This window comes from Strigops habroptila, chromosome 23 (genome assembly GCF_004027225.2).
Source record: "Strigops habroptila isolate Jane chromosome 23, bStrHab1.2.pri, whole genome shotgun sequence".
In the NCBI taxonomy this organism is placed as follows: domain Eukaryota; kingdom Metazoa; phylum Chordata; class Aves; order Psittaciformes; family Psittacidae; genus Strigops; species Strigops habroptila.
The window spans coordinates 1,643,272-1,660,705 of record NC_044299.2 but is presented as its reverse complement, the minus strand read 5'-3'; the positions used below and the strand labels follow the sequence as shown (position 1 = coordinate 1,660,705).

The 17,434-nt window shown below is 43.1% G+C and overlaps 1 protein-coding gene across 5 annotated transcripts in view; it reads right to left on the bottom strand.

Moving 5' to 3' along the window:
• The window catches only part of DIP2B (disco interacting protein 2 homolog B), a 66,347-nt gene that overhangs the window by 4,896 nt on the left and 44,017 nt on the right, over window positions 1-17,434 (bottom strand). For all 5 annotated transcript variants that reach the window (XM_030510674.1, XM_030510676.1, XM_030510680.1 and 2 more), the window contains 25 exons: window positions 16,191-16,314; window positions 15,547-15,656; window positions 15,016-15,118; window positions 13,979-14,043; window positions 13,618-13,711; window positions 12,953-13,072; window positions 12,379-12,493; window positions 11,632-11,771; window positions 11,298-11,434; window positions 10,919-10,999; window positions 10,526-10,653; window positions 9,664-9,778; window positions 8,504-8,705; window positions 7,997-8,106; window positions 7,792-7,872; window positions 7,135-7,258; window positions 5,988-6,109; window positions 5,266-5,377; window positions 4,703-4,812; window positions 3,931-4,061; window positions 3,184-3,352; window positions 1,971-2,141; window positions 1,419-1,480; window positions 1,234-1,291; window positions 539-613 (listed from right to left, as the gene is read on the bottom strand). In XM_030510674.1, coding sequence (XP_030366534.1) covers window positions 539-613; window positions 1,234-1,291; window positions 1,419-1,480; window positions 1,971-2,141; window positions 3,184-3,352; window positions 3,931-4,061; window positions 4,703-4,812; window positions 5,266-5,377; window positions 5,988-6,109; window positions 7,135-7,258; window positions 7,792-7,872; window positions 7,997-8,106; window positions 8,504-8,705; window positions 9,664-9,778; window positions 10,526-10,653; window positions 10,919-10,999; window positions 11,298-11,434; window positions 11,632-11,771; window positions 12,379-12,493; window positions 12,953-13,072; window positions 13,618-13,711; window positions 13,979-14,043; window positions 15,016-15,118; window positions 15,547-15,656; window positions 16,191-16,314 — 2,859 coding nt within the window. The remainder of the gene's footprint in view (window positions 1-538; window positions 614-1,233; window positions 1,292-1,418; window positions 1,481-1,970; window positions 2,142-3,183; window positions 3,353-3,930; window positions 4,062-4,702; window positions 4,813-5,265; window positions 5,378-5,987; window positions 6,110-7,134; window positions 7,259-7,791; window positions 7,873-7,996; window positions 8,107-8,503; window positions 8,706-9,663; window positions 9,779-10,525; window positions 10,654-10,918; window positions 11,000-11,297; window positions 11,435-11,631; window positions 11,772-12,378; window positions 12,494-12,952; window positions 13,073-13,617; window positions 13,712-13,978; window positions 14,044-15,015; window positions 15,119-15,546; window positions 15,657-16,190; window positions 16,315-17,434) is intronic.

The window sequence follows — 17,434 nt, the reverse complement described above, 5'->3', positions numbered from 1 at the left end:
GTATTACAATGAGGCAGGTATTAAACTGTAACAAGAAGATTCTCTGTTTATCTAAAGTTTTCCAGATCCAAAAATGTTTTGCATTTAGCTCAAGCCTCCAAATATCCTGTAGAATCTTAAAAAAGCATCTTGCAGATCTAGTCTCCTAATAACTGTAAGCTTGTGGATTAACTGAGTAAATAAACTGTGGAGTTTTGTAACACATGAAGTCCAAAAATTGATAATCATCTACTAACCCGGGTCAAATACACCGGTGTGTAATCAACAGAAAGCAAAATGTAAATTAGATTATTTGGAAGCCAGTCATTCAAGATTTAGAGTAGAATTAGCCTTCCTTTCTAGTAGGCTTTCTTTTTCTTTATACTCGACAGTAAAATAACACACCCAAATTCTGAGCAGCAATAATTCAGCTTTAAAAGACCTGCAAGAATTACCACTCACAGCCTGTCAGCAGCAGCTTGCATAACTGAACAGAGAGAATACAGCTCAAGAAGCAGGACACAGGAGAAGCTGCCCAAATAGTGAAATCTGCACTTACCTCCCCGAGGTGAGAATCTCCAAGAGGTCCTTTTGTCTCAGGATTGACAATGACCACTTTGACTCCAGGTAAAATCTAAAGATCACAAGAAGGAATATATAATCCGTGTAGGAATTATCTTCATGCACAACTGAAACACAAAGGCTGTTCATTTACCTCCGGAAAGGTGTGATCTCACCCACAGCCATGACAAACAGGTATCAAACATGCGAGGACATGTACACTGAAGGATGGGGTGGAAGCTAATGCTATGAATGGATTTCATGACTCAAAAGCCACACAGGTAAGGCATTCTAGGCTTGGAAATCTTGCTAGACCTTGATTTTGTAGAATTCAATGTTAAAAACTACTGGGAAACATCCTTTTATTAATCCATTTAAAGAAGGGAGTAAGAGCTACAGTAAACCTCAAATACAGGAAGTCTCTGAAATGCTCATTTCAAGGACAGGACAGCAGACACTTTGATACGGTTCACTTTACCAATTCTCTGATTTGTTTCACTAAAGCATGCTCCTAAATCAATGGATACTTCATAATAAATCAAGCTAACTTTCCCAAGGAACAGTGTAACCAGTATCACCTCTTCTCATGCCATGCCACCTCTCCTAGCTACACATCCACATCAGAGTGGGGATAAAAGAAACGTGGTCAGCAGATGCTCTGTGCCATGCCTCTAGGTAGTATCATGAAATTACCTTCCCAGATTCTGAAAGCAGCAGGCTTTGAGGAGCTCCCCTTTCCACCAGACGTACTCTGAAGGTAAAGAAAACATTGTCGGGGGGTGGGGAGGGAAGAAAGAGCTGCAATGTACTGAGAGGTGATAGCTCAGGACCATCACATCACTTTACACAGAGTTATTAAATAAGTAAAATCACTGTACCTGTCATGTCTCAAGGATTTCAGATCTACATAAACGGTGGTGGGATCAGGCCCAGATGTTCCCTGAAGAGTGAACATTAAAGAATTAATGCACCTACAGAGTCAAGGTAACTTCAACCTGAGCTCATGAACGTTTCCAGGGGGTTCTTACTGGCAGCAATATTCATATTCCCATTTCCCCACCTTTGCAGCTGCACTAAAGGGAACACTCCAGCAAACAGGCTCTTTGCTCTCTTGAGTGTAACACCAGCGTGAGATGCATCTTTGGGGAGGGGGAAGCTGCTAGGGAGACAGCCCAAGTGCTCTCAGCCCTGGGGCAGCTAGTCATTGTTTATGTGGAAATACCCAGTTCTCCAGTGTCACCTTTCAGTTGTTTTGAGCATCTGTGATATAATCTGGCAGTTGTTTAAATCTTGTGCCAGCTGTTCTCTACAAAGCAGATGTTGGGCTACAAAGGCATGTGCAGATTGGGAAGTTGGTTGATTTGGGATGCAACTGGATCTGGGAATCTGATGCCAGACACAACACATGCACCAGAAACCACTTTTGGTACCTGTAAGCAGATGGCAACGTTGACTCTTGACCCGAAGGTGGTGCTTACAGCACGAGAGGACAGGCCAATGTCTTTGAAGAGTTTGGAGAAGGAATGAGTGAGAGAAACTCGTGGCCGTTCCTCTGCAACTACCACACAAGTCCGCACACAGGACAGATTAATCCCACGTGCCTGGAACAAACACGAATGAGTGCAAAGGTCTGTGTGTGCCACACTGCACCAAGGCTGTCCCCTCACAAGAAGTGACATTTGCTTTTTGTCCCTGGAATTTACTTGAGGAAATGCAGGAAAACCCTGTTCTTGTGTTTGTTATTTCACATATTTTGTTATATGTGTTTGGATATTTTCAGCTTCTACTTGTAATTAGGAAATATGTTTCTGAACAGAGCCTAGAAATACTGCTAGAACAAAATATGCGTTAACAGTGCTTCTTCCTCTGCTACAGAACGTAGCATCATGTGCCACTGCAGTGCTTTTCAGCTAAGATTACATCTGTTATTCACTATTTATATAGATGGAAACCAAACCAAGTGAGAGTCATGTACTGGATTACATTGAACCTTCAACAAAGCTGGCACTACAGTCCATTATTATTTCTAAACATGACCACAAATGCACTAAACAGCATTCACCAGTTGATCAAATCTGTGCATTGTGCTGTTTAACTGGTGATACACCCCACAGCAGACACCTTCACATAACTCCATGCCCCCAAAAGAACAAGACTGATCCTCACTCTCATAAATGCAGTGCGCTATTTCAGTAAACCTCATGCAAAAAGCCACCTCAAGTGTTTTATGAAGCTATTTTGTTTTTCCTTCCTCTCATCTCCAAGGAGCAAACACCTCTATTTAGCAAATCCCCTGACATGTGTGCTTTACATCATGTGCTGGTTTGAGCCTTCACTGCAGACTCTTACATAAGCAATTCTTCTGCATAGCATTCTGCTGCTAGCACCCTCTCTTAAGGTTTGCCCAGCAGTCTCTGACACTCATTGGCAACGTGCTACCTACACTGCAATACATACACCCTACTCCATTTCAATCCTCTTCCTTTCCTGGGGCTGCAAAAGCAAAATGCTTTTTGCTTTTTGAGCAAGCTGTGGACTGGAGACTTGTGCAACAGGAAAACTGTTGTATTTAACAATTGTATCACTTTGCTTCACTACCACAGTTTAATTTACGTAACATAACATTCAGGGAACATTTCTTACCTTTAACATTTCAACTTGGTTTCCAAGTCCCTTTGTGCACAGTTCCATGACTGAATAGGAACAGAAAGTGTCCCTTATTTTATACTGGCTGACAGTAGATAACCAGAGAAAAAGATTGGATTCCAGCTCCATAGGAGGAATTAAAATTGACTGGTGTCCAGAATACACACTGTGAGGAACATTAAGAAAGAAAACATTTTTGTGTAGCATGCAGCTATCTTTAAAGTAATATTTTACTGTATTTTCATGTTACATTCCTGCTAGACCAAAAGCACGTTGTGGGACTCTGCATCTGAGGCAAACTGATAATAGCTCAAATGCCCACTTTGTGTACCAACGTTGTTTTAAAAATACAACTTACTGCACAAGAATGACAATTTCTACACACACAAATCTGCATACGCTCTGTCAGAGTGAAGGAAGAGAACTGGCTCAACCACACAGTTTACAGAATGAAAACTTCCTTACTGCAACATATAATCAAGGAAGAAAGGCAAGAGAAACATGCTGGAGCCAGTAATAATTGGCAGCACAAATATGCATAATCAAGATAGGACAACATCTTGCTATTCTGCAGGAAAAGGGAACAGATTATTGCCAGTGCAAGGACAAATTCTCCCCTTCCTGTAAATTAGTCATTTTGGCAATATCAACATATCTGTCTGTAATTACACCACACAAAGATGCCATTTCCCATTTATAACCAGCCAAGAGTTAAGCTTTTCCTCTTCCCCTCAAAAGTCATACCTGCAAAGGCACCAGAGCACAAAACCTAGTCCACAATAGGGGTCAAGACAAATTGCAATCTGCCGGGAGGAGTAGAGCTCACACTGCAGCTTGATTGCCCTGCAAAGGCCACTCACCGCTGCGTGGGACATCTGCAACACAGAGACAGAGAAACTGTGCTGAAATTCAAGGGCATCAACACAGGACTTCATCAAGACAGGTAGGTAAGAATGAAGATGGGTTTGCCTTCCTAACACTTCTCCATAAACTATAGGTTTCATTCCCTTATCTTCCATAGCAGGTGCAGAAACCTGTGAGCCACAGTAAACCAGAAACAGTGGTAACAATAGCTATTGCTTAAAAGCTTTAGGCATCTCAGCCTCCAAACACAGCTGGTCATTAATGACAGTCTAAGGCTTTAATTTTTCAGTTTCTTATCCTCCTCTCTATCAACTGCATTCCTACTCTGCTCCTGGCAGGGGAAAGCAGAAGCTCACAGCTCTGCTACTCACGTTCCTCACTGCTCTCCTACCAGGCAGCATTCCAGTGGGAGGCAGCAGCAGAACTCCTGATGCCCACTATAGGGACCTGGCTTCCTACGTTGCAGAACTAATTCTTGAGCACAAAGTCACACTGCATTGTCTGCAGTGAATCCATAGCTTTACTGGAAGAAAAGCATGGTCTTTAAGCTACAAGAGCCAGCTTTGGTGGAGGTCAAGGGGAGAGGTGGTTCAGAATATCAGCCAAGGACAATACACCAAAACCCCCATCTCCTAAACCACTTTTACTGTACCTTTACTCCCGTAAGCATGCCTGTTGTGGAAACACTAAAATCTAGATATGCTAACATTTCAGGCGTAGGTGGCTTATAGATCTGAGAAAGCCGCTTCCTGGGCAAGTCATCTGTAAAAGAAAGGCACAAATGTGGTTCATTTTGATTACTGAGCTGGTATTTGAAAGGAGAACACAGCTTTCAAAAAGCCAGAGATGGATCATACAGTTTTCTATTAATTCCCTTTCCAAAAGAGGCAGACTAGTGCACGACAAGACTCTTGACAAAGTTCCCATGTAGAAAACTATTGTCAGGAAAAGGGAGAAAAGACTCACTCTAGTCTCCGGGAAATTAACAGTTGTCTGCAAGGTGACTTTTCAGTACAGTTATTTTCCATGCATAGCTCAACAAATGAAGGAGAGATGTCAGTAAACAAGGTCAGACCTAGCTTATATCTTGGATAGTTTTTCTAAATATTCAAATCCTAAAGAGCCATCCAGTTTGCACCTGAAACAGGGGAGAGTCCCCATGGCAGTCAACTCCCTACACAGAACTTCAAGGAGTCTTTTAGCCCATGACCACACCTGTGTCAATGATGGTTGGCCAGGTTTTCACATCCACAGCAGCAGCTGCTTCTCTGGATTTCAGTAGTCTCATTAAGGTCTGGGTTGTGAGAATACAGGCAGCTTTGCTGACCTAAAAATAGAAATATTTACTAGAAAACAAAGGAAAGAGAAAAAGCATGTCCCAGTGGCACTATCATTGTGAGATTTTATGTTCCGAGACTCTATTTTTCCATCTGTAGCCAGCTTCCCTCAGCAAACCTGCATTAATTTCTTTGGCTTTTGCAACACTCCTCTAACTCTTCCTTCACTAAAACCCCAAATGCAGCCTAAAATGCAAACAGCCATGTCAGGAACTTTAGAGCAGGTGAGAACATTCCACTATCTACATCTAGCTTCCTCTGCTGTGGTCCTTTCCTGGTTACTGGGCTTGGAAAGTAACTAATAGCAGGATTTGCACTTGCCCAGCAGAAGGGAGTGTCAATGTGAAATTTTCAGTGGTAGCATCACATTAGTATCTCTCAGAAAGCACTTGTCTTACAGCAATTCATCTTGCCACATAAGGAGAGGTGGTTCTCTTGCATTTTATGAAGGGAAACACTGGCCTTCAGTTATACGATGTGCTTCAATCACTGCTGTCATGTAAAGAGCACAGGGGTTTGGGGAGCTGTGTTAACTGCTTGAGCCCGAGGCTGAAGCAGCAGTGCTCCAGCCATGCTCTCAGCTACTACCCCGTTACTCACTTCCACGATCATTCGCACAGTGGGCAGAGTAGCAGTGAGGCTCTGAGCATGAGGTGGTCTCACGGTCACGGGGATGCAGCCAGCGTACAAACAGCCATAGAACGCGGTGATTAGCTCAATGCCTGCAAGGACACAATAGGCTGTAGTGGGGGGACACTGGGGGGTGGACACCCTGGGGACACCACGTGAGTACTTTTACTCCAAGCATCCGTTACTATTTCCATTAGAAGGTGGTACACACACCAGTCACTTCCACAGCATGGATGTGCAATGTAAGCAGTCCAAACACTGAGGGCAGCACAACAAGGAAGCTAAGAAAGCTTGGGAGAGGGGACTGAGAAAGTAGAAAGACTGACCACATAGAAAACCACATCTGTCTTACAGGAGAAGAACATCTCAAGTGTCAAATGACTCAAAAGTCAGTCAGGACAAAAAGAACTGTCTGGCAGGGGCAAGAAGTACACACACCAGAGAGCATTCCTCACCAGCAGTGAGCATCTTACACACACCAAGTGCTAAAGCTGTGTGCTGCTGGCCACAGCAGGCAAGACTGCACTTCCCATCATTCCCAACCTGCTGCTGTAGAAAGTCTCAGAGGAAGCACCCAGGTTCTGCACAGCTGAAGGATATGGCACCAGTCTCTACCAGAAGCCACCACCTGCCATTTCTCATAGCAAACCACACACTCTGGATGCAAAGGTGCTAAAATGAGCAATGTGCCTTCAGAAAAACAAGATCTGATTAGACCAGGAGCTGAGGAGTCTCTGGTAGGGTGACTTGCACAGTTCTCCAGCACATGCAGTGCGGTCACAAATACCTAATAACCTTGCAGTGAACATATCGTACCAGAGGGTCTTTGATAACCCCAGAAGTCTTTGATGACAGAGCAAGTTCTAGCCAGGAGTGAGAAGGTACAAACTGGCTTTTCCAAAACTCTAGAGAAACAAAGTTTGAGTCCTGATACTTCAACTGCAAGACATTCAGACGGGCCTCTCCAGAGCCAAAACTAGATCAGGGAGTTAATGCAGTCCCTAAGGTATTGCTGTTCCAATGATCTCTCCTGTAATTCCAGATCTCAGTGAGATTCCAAGGAAAGACCATGCTGCATTTCCACAGTGGGCTGCAGTCATTAGTAAAACTTGCTTACCAGGAGGATAAAGAAGCACCACATTGTCTCCTGCATTGAGATGTCCTTTGTCGCACAGAACTGATGCAATTCTCTCAGCTTTTTTGTGCAACTGAAGGCAGGTGGCTGTGCACACAGTGGTTCCCTTGAAAGGAGACAAAAATGCTCTAAACAGGGCCTGGCACAACACAAGTGTCAGTAAAATGGCCAATGCAGAAAAAAACCCCACGGAACTTGCTTGCTAGTGTCAGTCTACTAGCTACTCGTTATCTATACCTATAGGCTGCTGGCATTCAATGAGCCATTTATTTGCTACAGTATCAAAAAGATAGAGATGGAGTTAGATCTGCTCTAGAAAATTCTACCTTCCAGGGAGTCAGTTCAGGTCTTCTTGCACCAGAACCTTGCCAGAATATACTCAACAGGGATACACCATTAAATGATACAGGAACCAGTGGGACCTACAAACATGCTCAGTTTTAAAAGCAAGCACTGAACCATGACAGTCATTTAGCTGAAGCGACCTAGAGGTTCAAAAGTTCTAAATCTATGGGCAAAATCTGCTACAGAGACTAAGCAGAGGATGATGGAGTGGGCAAAAAGATTTTAAACACAGTCTCAAACTTGTGCTGAATAACACGACCTTAAAAAACCCCAACAACTCAGCACTGACTGTACCTTGGCATTTAATAAAAGGAAGAGTGGGTGGTCAGGAGTTGCTTGAGCTCTCCACTGTAATACCTCTGTCAGGAACTGGTGCTGAAACAAAGAAGCCGTAATTAAATATCAGTGCTTCTATTTCAGATGTGGTATTCAAGTGCTTCACATTCAGCTCTAGGGTAAATTCTTTACCATTCTCTAGCTGTTAGAAATCCTGATTTACCTTTTTAACTAAATCATTGTCTTCTATTTGACCAAGATCTCTTCCAGAAGCTTGAGCAATACGCTTCCCAGCAACCAGGTTCCCCACCATCACAGAGGCAGGGCCAACGCCTGTTGGTAAAGAACAGCCACATGAAATGTGGACTTCTAATGCAAGTAAGAATGAACTGGCCTATAACTGCAATCTGCAGGAGCAAAGGTACAAAGATTCCCTGTAGGATCCTACTGCTCCTGGCCATGGATGCCAGGAGCATCGATGAGGTAATGAAACCTCACTGATAGAGTTCAGAAGGCATTGCTAGTCTCCTATTCATCAGTAGAGAGAATCCCAAGGAGTTCAAAGGTAGGAATCAAAATTCCTGGACTGACACATGCAGAGAGGCCTCAAACACACCCCAGCCACAGGCCACAAGCTCTGGTCCCCAGCACATGGGACACTCAGAGGCATCACACAGCTTTGCAGGTCTGAGGTAGTGAACTTCAGTTTACCAACATTAAACAACGTTACCTGGTTGTTTCTGCCTGGGTTTTGGCAAGTTTGTCACACATGTGTGCGGGCACATGAGGATGTTGCACGGATGCAGAGAGCCCTCCAGAAAGTGCTGTTTAGTTTGTGAGATATGGATCCCTCCCAATGGAGTTTTTGGCAATGTGTTGGCTGGCACAAGAGCAAGGCAATACACACCCACTTGGTGAATGCTGTCGATTGCCTAGAGGGAGGAAAGATGGTCACTTGAATTCTTGGTACTACACTGCCTGCACTGACATGTGCAAGACAAATCCCTGCATTTATAAGGTACTGGAGGAGTAAGTCAGTCACTATCATTTCATTTCCCCTATGTAACATCAGCGAGCCCTATGGTAAGAGTTAAGTGCTTATAGCATCCCTGCCTTTAGTCATTTCATAGACAAGAAATCCATTTTTAAATTTTTCATGACCAAAATCCCAAAATACACACAGTTGCTTGATGAATCATATGATTTTGATCTCGGGATTTTATCCATCTGTCTCCTCTGAACCATCACACTCTTCCTTTTGTCTGCTTCAGCATTCAGGCATCTAATACATTATTCAGACCACCAGGTACTTCCCTGATTTTTCTCCCAGTTTGCATACTCCGCAACCTGAAACATCATTCCCAAGACTGACATACATGCAATGCAGGCAGCTCTCAAAGTATGTATTTGCTACTCATTCTCCTTCCTTATGACTACCATTGTTCAGCTGGTTTAACCTTTCTCTGCTTCCTCTCTCCCTGCTGAAAATGCATCTCCAAAGGATAACAGTGGCTTTAAAGCCACCCTTGAGCACCAGCACGACCAAAGCTAAAAGCAGAACTCCTAAGCCCAAGCACTGGCTCTGCTTTGCAGTGCTGAGGGGCAACTGTGTTTCTCTACACAGTCATCTTGCCAGCATAATACTGACCACTCTGTCAGAGCCTACACATTCTGTGCTGCAGCCGCTTTCCCAGGACCTTCAGGACTGAAGAGAACAGCTTGTGTGCAGCAGATGTACCCAGCTTGTGACCCTGTAAAAACACCTTGTGCCAAGACGGAGCATGAGCCTGTGCTCTTTCCATCTGGGGCATGCTGATGGCCCCTGATCTGCCCACAGACTGATGGGGAGCTGCACAAGCTCTCCCCATCCACTTATGTAAATGGGCTCACCTGCAGCACTCGACTCATCCACTGAAAACTGTCTTCTTCAGATGCATCTGGCCTCTGCTCTGCAACCACCACAATCCTCTCGTCGTAGAAGACAGATACTGAGAACACAGCAATCCTAGGGGAAAAGGGAGAGCTGTATTGGCACAAGTTCCAGTTTTGCTCCTCAGGAATATGAAGCCAAATACAAAACTCATAAAAACAGCCCCCATGGGGCAACCCAAACATTAAACAGCTAAAAGTGAGTAAAAAAGGAAATACTTTGTGAAGTAAGGGATTAATTCCAGCTTCTGCTGAAATTTCTACATAGCACAGTCCTCTGCCCTCCCAACCTGCTATCACATTTCTGTTCCAACCTGTGACAAATCACCAATGCCATAAAAGCTTTAAAAGCATCTACATGATGTAGGGGCTTAAAATCTCCCGTTACATCTTAGAGACACACTCTCCAACCCTGCCTGAGGATCTGGGAAATTATATCCTAAACTGCTAAACAAAATTAAGTCTCTTTGGACATTAATGAAACCGTTCCTTCCTGCAGAGCATCAGCCAGCAGCTGACTACTACAGAGACTAAGAAGTAAATTCTACAGAGAACTGAATTCTCTATGTGGTTGACTTGATCTTGTTACTTGATTCCTTCCCCTAAAGTAGACAGACTTGATGAAAAGCCAGACAAGCGAGTGGGGAAAACAGACCTGTGTTGGGCAGATCAGGTCAAGTAAAGTATTTCTTGGTTTAGACAGTAACTGAGCTACCCAAACAAACCACTTACTTGAAGAGAAATCAAAGATCACACTAAAGATCCTGTTTCACTACATTACATGCAGAAGCTTATGGGGAGGGGCAAGGTTTATTGTGCTAACCTTCCTCTGTAAACTGTTTTTATTGACTCTACTGCCAATCCTGTTGCAACAATGTCATCAGCGTTATGTCTGCGGCCGCTGACTGTCAGCAATCCATCCATCTTTCCAACCACAAACACCAAACTGCCCTGAAAGATCAAAAGGTATCTGTGAGTAACTTACAACAAGCGGATATTCTAATGTCTTTGATGATTTGCGTATTTCATAACTATGGCTGGATGGGATTTGTATAAAACATGTTTTCTTTCTCTTTAAATAACATCATTTAGGACTAAACCAGGAGAAGCATTCCAGCCACAGACCTCTGTACACAAATGCTTTGCTTTTAAACACAGAAGGCTACTAACACAAACAAAAATACAGCAATGCAAGCTCACAAAGTGTGTTACATACAGGTCCAACAAATCCCAGCAAGCCAGAACGGACAAATGGCACTTCACCCACTGGAGAGCCAGCTGAGTTCACAGGGATAACCTGCAACAGAAGGGAGGACACAAAGGGGATTTGCCTGAGGATAGAAAAGCATTCTGCACATCAATAACTGCACTATATGAGAGTGAAGTCATGAGGGAGTCCCTGGTACAGTCATTGTTTTAGCACTGCTGGAGACCTTTGTGAAAGGGGAACACTGAATATATCTAACTGTGAGGAGATCTTCAGGGTATCTTTTTAAAAAGCAACATTAACACTTAAGTTATAAACCCAAGATTATACAAAGCTATGAATTCTACACAGGAAACAGGGAAATAAAGATGCATTCTATTATACATACCTCAAATGTATTCTTTGTCACCCCTGCCAGCCCATAATACATCATTCCTCCTGCTCTGGAGCTAACACAGATTTCACCAATCTCATCTGTTTTACAGAGCTGAGGTGGTCCATCAGGTTTCACTATACACATCATTCCTAAACATAAATTACACAAGGTTATGTTAGGCCCCAAGGTTTGCCTTGTGCAAGAACTGACACGTTTAACTGTGACAGAGAGACAACCACATCGTACCACAGCCCAACCTCCCTGAATGTGGGACTGGTTCTTCTTCAAAAACACTCCAGACCATCCACAAAAAAAGATCTTATAGGAGATTCCTGAACATTTTTACCTCCTGGCATCACATGGCCAACATCCTGGACAGTGAGCGCAGAGTTTTTATCTTCAGTGTTGACACGAATGACACCAAAACTCAGCCCATTCATGGACAGGATGGCCCTTCCAGGCAGAGGTGCCCCGGGAACTCCAGGTCTTTGAAGGACATAAAATCAATACACTAAATCAGGCACAGTGGCTATTATTAGACTCGGATGAAGATATCACAGCAACAGAAATATACATATTTCAGTGTTTCTTCTCTGCATAATAAATTTAAACCTGTGAGATGGCAGAAGAGGAAGAGCTACACTGACCAATAAGAAGGAATCCCATTCTTGGGCAAGTGCAATTCTTCTTCCAGCTCTTCAGCTGACCCCATGTTAAACACCAGCTCCCAGGCCAGATGACTACAGGGCTCTTTATTACAGAAGGCAGCAGTGGACAGAAACAGACTATGAAAATGACTGTCCAAACTGATATCAAATTTAACCTCAGATTCAAGAATACCTCCCTAGCTTTGTAAATGAAGAGTAGGAAAATGCATGCACACTCCTTACAGGCACTGCTGAGCTGTCACACATCTTAGAGGGGGAAAAAAAAGCCCTTGCATCTTAGGAGAAATGTTTAACATCTTAGCTACTGGAATTCCTCAGCATAAACAGTGTCAGTGGATCTTAGTACAGGCTTAAGTCAACTGTGACCAACTGTGAATGAACTTCAGCTTAGATCACTTCAGCCTGCAATGCTGTGTGCCCATTACCTCCGTATTGCAATGGTCATCGCTTCTGGAGATGTGGCACATGGGCAAATTGCCTCTGGTTTAAGCCCATGGCTCTGAAACAAGCTCAGGAAGGCATCACATGAGGAAACAGACCCTGGAAAGAAAGAAAATATGCTGCTATGACTTTGCACAGTTTAATTTGATGCCCATCTACAAGAAGGAGGATTTGGGAAACTATAGGCATGTCAGCCTGACCTTGGTTCTGGGGAAGGTTATGGAGCAGATCACATTGAGTGCCATCACAGGGCACATACAAGACAACCAGATGATCAGGCCCAGTCAGAACGGGTTTATGAAAGGCAGGTCCTGCTTGACTAATCTGATCTCCTTCTATGACAAGGTGACCCACTTAGTGGATGAGGGAAAGGCTGTGGATGTTGTCTACCTAGACTTCAGAAAAGCCTTTACCACCACTACCCACAGCATTCTCCTGCAAAAACTGGATACTCATGGCTTGGATGGGGACACTATTTGCTTAGAGGAGTTAAGCTTGAGCCTGTGAGACAACTAGCTGAGAAATCTCTCCTGGAAAGAGCAGGATGTGGTTACTCACAAGGATTTGCACCATCGGTTACAATCAGCATGCGTAGAGAACTCAAACTGACGTCTCTTTGGTCTCGATGGGCCATCATGGCCCAGTGCAAGTCTCGACACTTGACTAAAGCAACTTTTGCTGCAAATCAAGACAAAAAACCCCATTTAAAGACAAATAAAAGCTTTCCATGAGTCATTTTCATATGACTACACACTCCAACACTCCCAAATGAGAAAATCTCACTAAAGCAAGCAAGCAAACTGAGCCTTGCACTAACAGCAAGCCCCAACCTACAATAGCATCTGCTGTGGCATATAGGCCATTCGCCCACCACCTGAGCCAGGGTCTGTCACTATCACAGCCCCTCCTCCAAAGTGCATAAATCATTATCACCATCTGAATGTCCTCAGTGAGGACTGGGCACTAACAGATCTTGCTGTGCTCAACTATTTTCTTGGTCTTATAAAAGGCACTGGCTTCGAGTACACAGGTTATGAGGTCCCCATCAAGTTTGCTGACATTCACATGGCATTAGGACTTTGTGCATATTTAGAAATGAATTAAGAGTTTTGATCCTTGAGATTTGTGACAGACAACAGGCTCTAAAGCATTTATGCTTTTAATGCCCCTCACTTATTCATCCTGAGAGCTTCAAGCTGAAGATGCGGAACACACACGGTTACCTTTGTGGGCATGAACTCTCTGCACCCACGAGAGTGGGCAGGTTTTCATCACAGAATAGGGCACACTGATAGTGTGCAGCTTGTTCATTACATTCTGAAAAGTAGAAAGAAAGATTTTTAGAAAAGGGTCCACAAAACCTATCCTCAAGCAGAAACAGGGTCACCTTCAGCCCCCATCAACCCCTACCCCACCAAGAATTGACATAACTGAGGATGCTCCTACTCTTCCTCCAGAGAATTAAAGGTCTAAGCAGGGAAATGGTTGACTTAATAGGTAAAAGGGTCCTCAACCATCTCCTCAAATGTTGTAATCATAAAGAGTTATAAAACGCTTCAGAAAGTCCTTCCAGGCTCAACTTACCGTGAGAATGCCATGCCACAAGCCTGCATCCTTCTTAAAATCCAGAACATTCACTATTGTTTCACCTGAAGAAAGAAAGTTGAGATTTTGAAGTGAAATGTGCCAGGACAGCTGTGAGCATTATTTATGCTGGAATCTGAATCTGTCATTTGAACCTGTCAAGAGCCTTGTTCGTCTGATTATACATTCTCCTAGTCAGAGCTCCTTCTTATGCAAAGTAACACAAGTGAACATCAATTCAAGAGAAGGACACGTCCCAGAAAGTTGCAAGAAAATCAAACTCCAGCATGTACTGTACATTAGTAGAACACAGAGGGTCTTAACCTCGTTATGCATGAACAACAGCAGGGGAAGAGAGTGGAGAGCATCATTCAAGCACTGGCTCCCAGAAGCAATGGAAATTGAAGTGATGGCTTCCAAAAGACAAACTCTGCATCTAATGCAATGACACAGCTCTAAAAAATGAAGTTTCACTCATGGATCTATAAATTAGCTTGATTTACAAGGCAGACCAGACTAAACCCATATCCTGTAGAACTCTCTGTAATCCCACCAGCAATTTCCAATCTCCATTTCTGGTTTAGCCAAAAAGCCTCATGCAACTAGTACAGAATGAACAAGAGGTGTTTTGATATTTACACACACTATCAAGAACAAGAAGCTGGAAAGACACTTTAATGGGTGTACAGTACAGCAAGAGGGGAACTCAAACTTGTTGGAAGAATACTCCATTTTTGATTCATTTGCTCCCCTTTTGATTCATCAGAAGAGACTTGTTCACTTCCTAGATGTGATGCAAATCACGCTTTTTATTCCTTTTCACTATGGCAGTTTGGATAAAAAAAAATAAGGTTATAGATAGACTTCTCTTTTGGCAGAGAAATAATCTGCACTTTTGTCTTTTACAACCTCCCTTCTTTGAAGTAGATACTGTTGTGTACTGGTTACTCATAGTCAGCTGTTAAAATATAGAGGCAAACACTGAACATAATGTTGCTGAACCTTCATTCCTTTGACGTTCCTGTGACATCACCCACCTTCAGAGTAGTTGCAGGCCTGAGACAAGGCTTGACAGTGAGACAGCATGGCAATCCGGGACACTGTAACACCCATAACACTGCCCTCTTTGCTTGTCTTGTACTGCAGAAGAGACAAAAAAGTCAAATTTCTGTTACTACTTAAACCACTGCAGTTCCTAGAATTTGCCTTACTGAGGTGTGCAAACGAAAACAAGCTTTGCTAGGAAGAACAGAAAATGCAAGATGCTGTTGGCTTAAGTAGTAGCAGAAATCTGTGTTAGCAAGTGCTCAGCGAGCTCAGTTGTCTCAATTAGCAGCCTTCTGGAACAAGAACAGTGCTCTCCAACTCATTTTGAGCAGTGCCCAAGGCCACAGAGGTATTCAAAACTAAAATAAGCTTCACAGCAGGTTGTGCACAGTGAAAGACTGGTTTCAGTGGCTAGAAAGTGAGAAGTTTAAGGTACTGAGGTGAAAGTATTATCTCCCTGGTGATTAGAGCATTAAATTCAGCTCACGGAAACTACTTTCTATTCCCCATTCACTACTTACCTCAATATATGCTGGCTCAGTTCCTGCAGCTGAGATGTTGGGCTGCCAGTCCTTAGGAGATTTGGAGAGATATTTTGAATCTGTCACAACCCATTTGAGTCTGGGCCAACCTAGGAGCCAAAATTAAGTGGTACTTTAACACCAGTTTATTTATTGAGGGATTTATATGCTGCAAAATACACTAAGCCCCCATCATTTGTACATGTTCAGTTACACAAGCAAAATACCAAGCCAAGCTACTAGCCAGAAGGTTCATCTTGTTTCTCATCAGGGAGTTCAGTGGGCAACAAGGTACTTCCTCTGCTGAGGAAAGATCCCTGCAGTATTTCTAAACATAGCTTGTTGTATTGTTAATAAAACTACTTTTGAACCTGCCAAATGCTGCTGAAGGGATCTAAGGACAACCCTGCCCTGTAAAGGTGGATTCATTGTGATTTCCAGAACAACGAAGCAATTCTGTCAGACACATGGATCAATCTGTATCTATCAATCCATATGCATAAACCCCACAATAGTTAAGCGATGCTATCAGGAAAGTTGTTCCCTTTGCCGTGCAAAATGCATTCAAGACTTCTGCAATCTACCCCCGGACAGTTCAGCTACAGCAAAAGTACAATCAAAAGCAAGTATACAACTGATCTAACCTTTAAACTGCACAATCTCTCCATTTTGGGTTTTTGGAAGCCCTTTCAGACAAACTTCAGTGGTGAGGGCCAAAGCAATACCACAGCTTCCCAGCAGAAAACCAATCTGCTGACCACCAGCATCCTGAGGGAAGAGGGGGAAAAAGTCATTCCTGTTTCAAGATGACAGAAGTCAACTTTCCCCTCACCGAAATTCAAGGTTTGGTAATGCTCTGGTCACTGGATGGTAACATTATGGATCATATGAGGAGCTAAAAGAAGAACCAACCCATGTCCACAAAACCTGTTTCCTTTGGTTTGTCCTTCTCCACCTACATGCAATGTCTGGCAATGGTTTGAAACTGACTGCTTCTGAGCTTAGATAATAACCCATTTTGGAACATGATAAGCATCCAGCACAAAGACCTGCTGGGTGAAAACAGAGACATACCCACAAGCCAATAGAAGTCCATAGGAAAATGATAAACTATCACTAAAATGCAGAAGAGCTCTTGCATCTTCTACAGACCAAATGTGCTCTTCTAAACTCATTTTATTCAAAATTGAAATGATTATGTAACTGGGGACAGATTGCAGAGAAATTTGGTGATTCTCACATGGAACTCTTTACACATCAAATATTACATTGGCAAGACTAAAATGCATTGGATGTGAAATCCACCAAAACCAAGTGCTCATGCCCAGCATCTAGGCATCGAGCACACCCCATTTCTTTTCATTAATGGAAGCCCAGATGCTTCAAAGAGGAATCATGAGACAAAAAAAGCAAAACACATAATTACACTGAAATAAAGAGACCTCTCTTTGCCCAGGAACTCATTTCTAATGCACAGTGATAAAACCACTGAAACGAGGCTGCTCACTAAGATGCTAATACTGGGAGAAGTTTTAACTTTGTGTTTGGTTGCTATAGCAGTTGTCACATTGCAGACAAATGAAAGCAAAGCTCTGTGACTCCCATAGTATTACCAGACTAGGGACCATTTCATTACCACCTCTCTTGCCATGTGTTTGCCACTATCCTGTATCCTTTGTGTTGTCTTATCAAGTTCTATAGTTTTAGACAGTTCTTGACATGGCAATAATATGGCAACATCGAAAGAATTCTGGTAAAGAAAACACTTTGTTGAGCAAAGAATTTACAAAATGTGCCTTCTGTCTTCAGAAATAGCACCTTCAGCAAAGTCAAAAGACTGGCAGATGCTAAGTATGGGTGGAAATGAGACTCCTTTCCCATTGATCGG